This window comes from Cheilinus undulatus, linkage group 19 (genome assembly GCF_018320785.1).
Source record: "Cheilinus undulatus linkage group 19, ASM1832078v1, whole genome shotgun sequence".
Lineage (NCBI taxonomy): Eukaryota > Metazoa > Chordata > Actinopteri > Labriformes > Labridae > Cheilinus > Cheilinus undulatus.
The window spans coordinates 1804804-1816997 of record NC_054883.1 but is presented as its reverse complement, the minus strand read 5'-3'; the positions used below and the strand labels follow the sequence as shown (position 1 = coordinate 1816997).

The window sequence follows — 12194 nt, the reverse complement described above, 5'->3', positions numbered from 1 at the left end:
TACTTTCAGGACACAAAAGAATAGGTGTGGGTAAAAATATCGATTAATCGATGCATCGCAATACTTCCCCCAATTCAATATCGATTCAGCAAATCCTCTGAATCGATTGACCTCCTGGCCAGTGGGGGTCGCTGTGCGTGTGATTCGCATTGTATGGATGGAGGCCACACTCGACCAAACAACAACTTAACCATTGCCATGTTATGTGAGGTTTATCACAATTTCCAAGAGGACAGAAATATTAATTAAGTTTTCATGCACTTTACTTTTTCAGTGTTTATACAGAAGTGTCATGTTTTTTTCTTTTGTACTCCATATGCACAAATGAGTTATTTTTATGCAAATTTTTATTTTCAGATGTTTTATTGCTAAAAAGTGTGAGGTGACTTACCAAATATGTTCACATGGGCATGAAAATAATTATTAAAAAACTGTCAACAGGTTATTTGTGTATTTCTACTTCTTACTGAATCGACATTGAAGCATTTAAATCAATATCAAATCGAATCGATATCGAATCGTGAGGTCCTTAACAATACCCAGCCCTACAAAAGAAGCTTAAGAATTAGGAATATTTACATATTTTCTCACTTTGAACGTATGGCATAGTCATAAACAGCTCAAAACATGGTCCTTTTGGTAGCATTTCTCTATGTAGAAGTAACTTCTACATAGATGTTATCGGCACAGAATTTACAGTTCACAGTGCCATAGGAGCCACATTTATCAGCAGTGCAGAGACCCTTCTTACAGCATCAAAAATGACATATCAGGAAAAAAAACAAACACCCAAACCTGTGCATAAACAGGGTTTTTTCCTGCAAGTAAAACAACAATGTGGCTGCCTCCGGCCAATTTTGCACCGCCACCAGCTCTCATTAAAGTCTGATGAGTGTTTTCATGAAGAGCACATTTTCCAAGAACGGCACATGGTGAATTTGTTATTTCTAGCATCATTATGCCAATGAGGTGTCATTGTTCAGTAATCAAAATAGAAAGTAGATGTGAAACAGTTCTCAGAGGTTGGTTCATACCTCAGCTCGGGGTCTGGTTTAGGTAGTGGTACACTAAAAGAAAACAGAGAAAGGGTCTTGGATGCATAGTGCTCTAGAGGAAAAGGCTGGGGAAGAATACAAATATGTTACACCCTAGCAAAAAGTTTTCAACAGAGAGGTAGATTCAGTAGGCATGTCTTTACAGAAACTTTTGAAAGAAAAATCGACTACTTTAAAGGGTACCAACACAAAAATGAAACATACTGACATCACAGATGTTCATTTTGTATTTATATTTGAAACAGTTAATGAAATTGAACTTTTATTGTCCTTTTCTAGCCTTGTGTTGTGCATTTCCACAATTCCAAGTTTGCTCATCCAGCTGGTGTCTATACTCTGGTGGCTCCGCCTCTGGCTTCTTCCCAGTTGATTCTTGGTTGAGGAAGGGTGCAGCTCTGCAGACATCCTTGCTGGGGCTCTTAAATTGCGGAGTGAGGAGGCTGAAGCATCGGGAATGCACGTCTCCTGGGCCAAAACAATGATCCAGGCATTTGGGGACACCTTAGATGCTGCCATCGGATCTGGGTCGGTAAATGCTGAGAGCTTGGATGTTGTGGAGCAGTTTACCTATATTGGCAGCATGATCCATTGATCTACTTACTGTAAGGTTAAGATCAACCTCAGACTTGTTTCCAGAAAGCTGCTGGAAACAAAAACAGTTGCTGTACACACGAGAAGCAGCTGAGCTTCTATGGGCACATGGTGCACCCAGTATGCAGCCTGATACTGATATACCTCACTGCATACTGGGTGCCCAGGACCCAGTGAGTTTGACCAGGCCTCGGGGGTGGCTACCTGCATCACGGTGGAGTCAGCTGGGAGGTTGCAAGGACAGCCTGGCGGAACATGACCCGGAAGATAGCCATCAGGGAGCCGAGGCAGTACGGGGGAAAGACTGATGTGCTAATCCAGCATATGCCTTTTCCTGACTGGATCTTTTGTACACTCAAAGTACTTTAAAACTAAATGTTACATTTACAATTACACCACATTCACACACCAACAGCAGAGGATACTATGTCAAGTGTCCATTCACATACACTTTCATGTGCCTCCCTCAGTGGTACGTGGTAACAATTTGAGGTTCAATGTCTTGCAGTTGGACATGTAGCTGCAGGAGGTGGGGATAAAGTCCAACTTATTGGACAGCCATATAATCCAAGTTATGCCCCAACATGGAGACTGACTTAATGATCTATATCGCAGCTCGGGATGGGTACAAGTACTTGAGTATGCAGCTGTCATTATTTGAGTAGTATTTCATAATTTGCTGACAGTGCATGTGCCGGTTTAGGCTTCGGTATTACAACTGATTTAGCATTACATGCTACCTTTCTAGCTACAGCTACAGGCCAGATTGCAGCAAAATAGCTGCCTTATGACAGCTACAGTAAGACTCAAAGGACACTCAAAAGGCAAATAAACAGTCAGCCCTGTTTGCACTAGTTAGCACATGCCATTTGTGATGATACCAGAGAGGAAAAGATTAACCTGCTACTAAACAACATTTGAAATAAGTGCATTTACAGTTTTGTGGAAGGTAGAGATGTAATGTTACAGTTAATTTTACAGTATCGTGATAACATAAGCGTCTCAATACCGCGGTGGACTGTTTCAAACAATTTGCAAAAGGTGAAGTTGTTTTAGTGGAAAAGAAGTGGGAACTACTTTTACCACAGCCCCTACGTGCTGTATCATCATCAGAGGCTCGACTCCTTTGTGACAACTTCCATTTTTGGGTATCGTTGGCAAGACCATGTGTTTAATGCTGATACGCCAAGGAGTGCGGGGATGTACAGCATGTGTTTTTATGGGGACCTGGCACACTTTTCCTGGGCCTGATTACCACATTCTGGGTACCAAGGATGGGGCTTGGACACACTTTTTTTGCACATATTGTAATAGTCTTCATTGTTATGGCTTTAGTTTTTGTTGTTTTTGTTTTTTTTTTTAAATTCCACAATAAAAACCGTGTCATGTTGTCCATCTTTTAACGCAGACTGATATATCACAATAGTGTTTATGCTTAAGCAGGTTTAAGTTTCAATGCCCTTCTTACAGCCCCTTCATGTAAAGAGCTCCAAACTGTGCTTACATGTTTCTGCTCTGCATTCAAAACACAAAGCCAGACATCAAATTGTATTTACTTTGATGGAAATCCAGCAGAGATGAATGCAGGCAGCCAATTGAGCTGCAGGTATGTTGTTTCTCATTTGGCTAACCTATTTAAATTGAGTACAACTCTTTGCGGGTGGCTCATAAAAACACAGACTAATCGCCTTGGTCAACACAGTGGGGGTGTTCATCAGAGAAGCCCACACTGAGAACAAACACGACCCACTAGCTGCCGGTGTGATGGTATTTAACTAAGGGATAGAGGAAACAAAGGGGAACAAACAGCGTCCTCTGTGATCTGTTCATGTGTGTTTAAGGATGCTAATCCATTCACACAGTACTTAATCCTGCAGCAGAACTTGATCTGTGCAGCAGCATCAAGTGAACACGAGCTGCTGATTCTGGCAGGAGACGATCAATTAGCATGTGCTTAGGAGGGACTAAGTCAAAGCAGAGAGATCAGAGTGGTGATCTACTTACAGGTGGATGTCAATCTACGGCACTTTAACATCATTTGAGGTCAATTCAAGCACATGTACAGGTATCCTGGGTTTTACAGGTTAAGCACATTCTTCTGAGACAGATGGAAAACACTGTATCAGTGTCAAGCACTAAACCCAGAGAATTTCAATAGAGAAAATATGATATAATATACGCCTCCAAGAAATAAACAATAGAGTTGTGGTTGAGTTGCCTTTAATCAAATCTGCATCTAATACTGAGTCTGCCTGTCGATTCAAAATCCGTTCTCTGAGGCGGATTAAATTAATCCTTTATCAGATATATTTAGGATTAGCCTTCAAAAACCTAACAGCTGCATTGACTGAGGAAACAAGTTGTGAACACAACACTGACTTAAAATATCAGCTTCAAGGTCTCTTTGTCAATCTGTTTATTCTTAACCCTCATCAGATAAATACAAGGTGATTTACTGTTTACTAAGTTGTTGCCAATTTTTCCTTTTTGTTGCCTAATCTTTGCTGAAACAGCTGACAGCCAAAACGTTTAGGAACATTGGAGGGGACAAAGATTGTTAAAAGTCACTCTGATATGTATGACTTGATTATTTTTCATTTCTTTTTTTTATCTCTGTAAGTAACCTATTTTATTGGTCATTTTGTCTATTTTTAACAAAATTGGCATCACAAAGGCAATAAAAGTAAGAGAAGAAAAAACTGTGCATACAAGTTAAGTGCAAGCTCAATGATGCAGAATCACTGTAACTGTGGAAGCTAGTCCTGAATGTTTTTCTATCATTCAAACAAACAGAGAGGATGCTCAGATAGATCAGACAAGCATGTATTTGAGGGAATTAGCAATTTAATAATGTAAACAAGACACAATGACCAACATTTTTCATTTTGACTAAAAAGATTTTCTAATACACAACAACCAATGACCACAACACAATAACCACCATTTTTCCTCACCTACAGTGCCGTGAGAAAGTATTTGCCCTCTTTCTGATTCTTGATGATTTTGCATATTTATTACACTTCAATGTTTCATCCATTCAATTTTAATATCTCAAAGACAAGCCAAGTAAATAAAAAATGCAGTTTCCAAATGATGATTTTATTTATCAATGGAAAAAAAATCAAAACCTATCTGGCCCTATGTGAAAAAATAATTGCCCCCTGAACCTAATAACTGGTTGTTCCACCCTTGGCAGCAATAACTGAAATCAAGCGTTTGTGATAAATGGTGATGAGTCTTTTGCATCACTGTGGAGGAACGTTGTCCCACTGTTCTTCATAGAATTGTTTTAACTCAGCCATATTGGAGGGTTTTCCAGCATGAACCGCCCGTTTAAGGTCACACCACAGCATCTCAGTTGGATTTAAGTCCAGGCTTTGACTTGGCCACTCCAAGCTGACACAGAGGTTAAGGCAATCAATTTTCCACGTAGCACTGCTTTTAAAGCATCCCAGAGTTTGGTCGGATCCACCTCCCCATTATCATTTTCCTCTATGTATCTTTTAATGTCTGCCCTTATTTGTTCCACTATTATCTTGTTGTTCAAAATACCAACATTCAACCTCCACAAAGTTTTCGTTTCCTTTCATTCAAATTAATTATCAGAGATATAAGACTATGGTCTGAGATACTCACTACCCCAATCTCTTATTTCTCCACCCTGTACCTGTCTACAGCATTCATAAAGAAATAATCAATTCTGGAGTAGACCAAGTGAGACCCTGAAAAATGCTTGTAGTCTCTCTCCAGTGGGTGTAAATCCCTCCAAACATCCAAAATTCCCATTTCCTGCAATGTTATATGAATAAACTTTGATAAATGTTTTTTGTAGCTACGACTACTTGAAGTGTCCAAACTGTGCAGTGATGTCACATTAAAATCACCTGCGCATATCAAGATACCTTCAGATTCTAATGCTATAAGATTAGACAAGAATTTGAAAAACCTTTTTTTTTTTTACTTTCTGGGGGCATATACATTGACCAGTGTTACTATCTCATTCTACAGTTTGCCCTTAACTACAACATACCTCCCATTTTTATCATTAATTTGCTTATAATCTTCAAATTGTACAGAATTTGGATCAGGATTGCAACCCCTCTTTTGTTATTAGGAATATACCCAACTGCTTAAATGTTTCATGTTCTTGTTGATTCAACTCTGGACTATAGAGCGCACCTGAATATAAGCCGCACCAACTAAATTTAAAAAGAAAAAAAATGTGTACATATATAGGCCACACTTGTCTATAAGCCGCAGGTGTCCACATTGTAACATGAGAGCAGAGGTCGCGCTAACCGAATATTCTCCTTCATTGACGGATTTTTTTGAAGGATGACGGAGAATTTTGAAGACTGTCCGTCATTTTGACGGGCTGGAATGATGAGGATGAGCCTGTATTTCAGCACGCACACACAGACAGATGCACCTTTTCCATTTAGCACACATGGACTATCAAGGAGTTTATTTAATCTATTAAAAATCTTGTAGCAGTGGGCTCTCTCACTGGCCTGACATTGTGTGAAAGCGCGTCGGTCTCTGTGCTGACAGCACTGGGAGGCTGCTGCAGCCTGCAGGTGTCTCAGTACACAGGTCGGCATGCAAAGTGTTAAGGCCTTTGCACAATGAGCCCGTTTCATCTTGTAACCATGGCTGCAAACTAATGCCGAAATTGTCGAAAATTGAAATTTTAATTCCTGTTTTTGTCGGAACAGGCTCGGTTTTATGCGAAATTTCGTATGTGTCCAAGATGAATGATGATTCAAAACAGTTCCCACTGCTTCCACCTCATTTGCTCACCACTGAAACTTCACTTTAAACACCAAAGTTTGCTCATTTATCATGTGGATATCACCCATGGAAATAAAACAGATACATGGGTGAATGATGATTCAGATCAGCGCCTGTTGCTTTATTCTCTCTTGCTCACCACTGCCTGACCCTTCTCTCTCTCTCTCCCTCTCTCTCTCCTTCTCTCTGTGAAACCTGACTTAAACACCGTAGTTTGCCGGTGTATTATGTGGATATCAACCATGAAAATATAACAGACAAAGGCATATGTTTGTAGCCTACTCACAGGTAATAACAGAGACAGAATTAAAAAGTTGTTCTCCATCTCTCCAACTTGTCTCTGTGCTATGACGCATAAGCGTATGTTGTATGAAGCTCTGTGTCAGGATGGATCCAGCTAGATTTTAAAGGAGTGGCAGAGACACAGGATCGCAGTCAGAAACTATTTGACACATTCTAGGAATTTTTGCAGTGAAGGCAAATACAAATGCATCTGACTCAGTGAGGAGGGTCATAGTGTGTGGCGTTTTTACGGATTATGACTCCTGTGGAGCAGACAAAAATGCACACGGCTCAGTGCAGCCCTTTAACAACTTGTTATCAGCTATGGTCATCAAACTACAACATTTTGACGTTAAAAATATCCTCAAAACTGCACATGATATCATAAATGGCGCAGTTCATAGCTGCTTGCTTAAAGACAGAGATTGTTGCTCCACTGTCATTGCGTAAAAATGAGGAGGAGTCCGTTAGCCCATAAAAATCTATAAATTAGCCGCATCATTATATAGGCCGCAGGGTTCAAAGTGTGTGAAAAAAGTAGCGGCTTATAGTCCGGAAATTACGGTAATAGCATTATTCAGACCATTCACATTGAGTGACACCACTTTACTCTGTGAAGTGGCATTTTTTTTGTACAATGTCTGACAGTGTAGTCCCTGAAAACAACTTACCAAATAGGCCTTAACAACTGGCCCATAAACCCCAAACAAGAAAACAGAAACGGATGACTTCCAAAAAAGGGTGCTTTGCTAACCCTGTTGGCGGGTAGAGGGGAAATCCTCAGCAGTGGTGGGAAAAAAACTTTCACACATAACTACTTGTCCAACATTTTATATCTGTTAAACTTTCCCGATAGTCTGATTGTGAAATTTTATGAGGTCTTACCAAATAATAGCCTTTGTGTTTGTATACAGCTCCCTCCTCCCCTCGACATTGTTCAGTTTGTCTTGGAGCATTTTCTGATGTTTAAGTGATTTACAGAGCACCTTCTTTACCTCCATGTTCCATGTCTCCATTTCAGCGATGCCGTCCTCTGCTTCTGCGATTTGAGTTCCATGTGCTTGTAAAGTTTTAGTGTCAGCAGAGAGCTGTTGGTATATTTCCTGCTTTAATTTGCTGATTTCTTGTTTGACGTCCTTTGTGACTTGTTCTTTGAGGTTGGTAAAGTCCTTTTCATTTCGGTTCTGAGGTCACGTATCTCTTTGCTGATTGCCTCGAGCCCCGAGCGCATGGTCACATCTAGCTGGTTAGCATTAGCAAGTTGCCCCCGTTCATCTTTGGACTGGTCCATTGTGTTAGAATTAGGGCTGTAGTCAACCAAAGAAAAACTTGGTCGACCAAAATCGCACCCAGGCGCCAATTAATTGATTAATTGTTCAGCTAAAAAATAAATAAATAAATAAATAAATAAAAAATCATCTTTGGGGACTAATTCAATCCATCCAGGCTCCTCACTGCACCTGCCTGGTACTCTAAATGATCCCTAAACGAAGGTAACAGGCCTTTGGAAGCATTAATACGTCTTTTCGGCTCATCACGTCTTACTATAGAATTAACTGAGAGACGATCAGCGCCCACCTGCCTCTGATCTCCGTGATCCCGACGCGGTAACTCTTCAAACTCATACAGCCTACAAAATAACCTCAGATCATTGTTTTTCATCCATTTATAATGGTAACTATTAACATTTTCACCTGATCCAGCCCGCGCTGTGTCATAGATGAGCATAAAGCAGACGGCATGCAGCGTTTATTTACGTAGGTGAGAGGAAAAAAGTTCGCTTGTCGGGACTTAAGACCAGCAGACATCACCTTTTGTCACCTCTCCTTTCTGTGTGGCTGTAAGAGAAGCTAACGCTAATGTGAACACTTTAACGGGGCTTATAAAAAGAGGTGATACTACGCAGCCTATTTTCCGACAGGTGAATTAAACTGACCGTGGGAGTTGATGCAGTGAGGGAGGGCAGAGCAGAGAGACTCAGCAGCGCCACTTCAGTACAAACAGCCTGCACTGTCACTTCTGTCACAAATGATATAATTTCTCAGTTAGACCAGAGGAAATACTGTGCTGCTTTATTTGTAGACTTAACTAAAGCTTTTGATACTGTTGACCATTCCTTGCTCCTTGAAAGGTTAAGAGAAATTGGTTTTGACTCTCTAGGCTGTAAATGGTTCCAGGACTACCTTTCACAGAGAGATCAATGTGTTGTTGTTGATAATTGTCGCTCTGTGTACTTGCCTCTTTCAAAAGGTGTACCGCAAGGTTCAATACTGGGTCCTTTATTATTTACAATATATATCAACAATATCACATCCTCTGTAAGAGATTGTAACACCCACCTTTACGCTGATGATCCAATTTTATATTGTTTTGCCAATACCGCACATTCAGCCATTCAAACCCTCCAGCAAAACTTCAATCAATTACACACGCAATACAACACGATCTGTTTGATTTAAGACTGGTTCTCAATCCTAGTAAGACCAAATTCATGCTTTTCTCCATAGCCACAGACATCAACGACAATAATGTTCACATTACCACTTTAACAGGACACAGCATTGAAAGAGTATCTGAGTATAAATATCTTGGTATTTGGTTAGATCAAAAACTCACCTTCAAATTTCATATCGACTCCCTGGCCAGCAAGTTAAGACAAAAAATTGGATTTTTTTACAGGAATAAAACTAACTTCCCATTGTTAAGTAGGAAACGTATCAATGAAGCTGTCTTTTTATCTGTTTTAGATTATGGAGATGTTGTTTATAGGAACGCCTCTGCCTCTACTCTTAAACCCCTGGACTCCATTTATCACTCAGCCCTCAGATTCATCTCTGGTCAAGGCTACTCCACTCATCATTGCACTCTATATGAAAAGGTGGGCTGGGCACCCCTGTCTGTAAGACATGACAGACATTGGTACTTACTCATTTACAAAGCCCTACTTGGTAATATGCCATCATATATCACATCTCTGTTAAATCAGTCTCACAATCAGTACTCAACCAGATCCAGTAACTTCCTGATGCTTGATGTTCCTCGAGCAAACACTGTATTTGGAAGAACCGCTTTCAGCTTCTCTGCTGCGTTCACTTGGAATGCTTTACAACAAACATTTAAACTGCAAGCGCTTGTCCCTATTGGTCAGTTTAAAACTATGATTGTGAACTACTCTGCTTTTGAATGTAACTGTTTTTAATTGTTTTGTTGATATTCTTTGTATCACTTCTTGATGCATTTTATTGGTTGTACTCTCGACATCATTGAAAATGAGGGAACACCCTCAATGAATTCTTCGAGATTAAATAAAGGTTGAATGAACCTTTGTGACGAGTTGATGTGTTGTTTCTGAGCGTTCATGCTGTAAAAAATCAGAAAATATCCCACTCTGCTAGCTTTGTGTGCTTCTCTACCTGGAATTCCTAGAGCTGCATTGCTCCTGTCCGCAGCAGCACGTCTCTCTCTGTCAGCTGCTCACACGCTTCTGCCCACAGACCAACGTCTTGGGGGGGCGGGGCGATTCGGTGACCAGGGTGATCTTGGTCGAACTAAAGCTTTTTGACCACTTAATCGACCAATCGAATTAAAGCTGTCAGCCCTAGTTAGAATAATGTCCTTTCTCTTGTTCACGTTTCTTCTTACCTCTGGTTTCAACTCCCCCGCTCATTGAATCTGGTTAACAAGTGTTTTAATGGATTACTGGGAGTTGGTTTAAAGCTAGCTATTGGGAGAAAAGTTTTATGCTGCCATCTTCTTCACTGACCGTAAGCCCCTCTTCCTAGTGGTCAGTATTTGGTAGTATTATTATTGTATGACTGTTATTTTTTTTCATTTTAATTGTATTTATTTATCAAATCTATCTTTTTTCACTACCTTGGTTTAGGGATGATTATTACTATACTGTCATTATATTATTACTACTATACAACTATCATATCATGTAAATATTTGTTTTGTTGTTTTGTTGGGTTCCATTTTTTTCTCTTTCATTCTTTCTTTATTATTTATTATTAGCTTTTTATCTCTATTTCTTCCACTTAAACTATTCCTTTACTTGTACACACCCCACATCCATATACTGTAAACTGGATTTTTCACTGTCTCTCTCTTCCTATCTTGAATGTATTTATAAAACTCAATCCCAACCTCAGTTCACAACCATACCATAACCATTCCATTATGTTTCCCAACAAATATGGATATTTTAAAGACTCTGAATTTGACACTTGACATAAATGTATATCAGGATCTAGTCATCATAAAAGCCACATATCTCCAATGCCAATTTCTGCCTTGAATAACAATTGTATACCCATGCAATAAGAAGCAGCTGCCTTTTCAATCATATGTTAAGACCTTGGCTATGTTTTCCCCTTACATCTTAAAAGACATCCTTGAGATCATTGCTTAGTAGTGTACACCACACTCATGTGGGAGCTGAGTAAAGAACACCCACATAATGTATACACATAGAGATGTTTGTTGTACAGGTCAAGGATTCTATACACCTACTATGCAGAGGAAAGGTGAAGTTTGTCTGACTCACAAAGGATGGAAGAAAATTATCTATGGAACATGTAAATGTGTTAATATATGGGCTCTTTGTGTAATAACTGATCTGAAAAAAGAAACAGCTTACCTAAACAGGAAGTCTCTGTCTCTGTGTCGACAACCAAAGAACAGCCAGGTCTCACCAAACATGGCCTTGGGCTTCTCCTGCCTCTCTTTTTCTCTGAAAGTCAAACAAACGGATGTTAGCAGTCAATCAATACTCACAGACGACCCAGCCAGATGGAGGAGAAAGAGTCCTTCCTCGCAGCGGAGGTTAAAGAAGAGTAGTGACACCATTATGCACTGTCTGCAATGACAGTACATCGAGTGCTACAATTGCCTACTGTAGGGAAATGACTGTGTGCGCTGCAGCGAGGACATTATATGTATTATTAAATTTCACCCAAACAGAAGGATGGAGGCCATCACTATAAACACTTACTGAAAATGAAACTGCAGCCTGTGCTGTGGGTATGTTGTGTGTGTACAACTCTGCTTGCATGCAAAGAAAAAAGGCCCCTGCCAAAGTGATTCCTCTTGTGACCCAGAAGTTTGGCAAAGCTCCCAGAATCCTTTGCAGGCGACGAAAATATACCACACACAAAGCAGCTCTGAGGGTGCCGGTATCTGAGGCACACACCTGCTGCAAAGGTGACAGTTCTCTTCCTGATAACAACATTTGACCCTCAACCTTTCATGATGCCATCAGTCAGTAGAGCCTCTAAAGAGCTCTGTGTTATCTGTTGCCCCCGTCTGGAGAGAGAGAGAGGGGGGAGAAAAGTGACCAGCCAGGATGTGGAGCTGAGGAATGCCACAGGGAGGGATTGGCTCTTTGTATTGCACTGCTGCTCTCCCAGGATAAGGTGTTCGATCCGCTGAACCCAAATCTTTGATAGTCACAAACAGACTAAATTCAGCTGTGTG

General features: G+C 40.3%; 1 protein-coding gene across 2 annotated transcripts in view; it reads right to left on the bottom strand.

Annotated features, from left to right (window-relative positions):
• The window catches only part of mtrr (5-methyltetrahydrofolate-homocysteine methyltransferase reductase), a 92169-nt gene that overhangs the window by 23197 nt on the left and 56778 nt on the right, over positions 1–12194 (bottom strand). For both annotated transcript variants that reach the window (XM_041814185.1, XM_041814184.1), the window contains exon 13: positions 11359–11451. In XM_041814185.1, coding sequence (XP_041670119.1) covers positions 11359–11451 — 93 coding nt within the window. The remainder of the gene's footprint in view (positions 1–11358; positions 11452–12194) is intronic.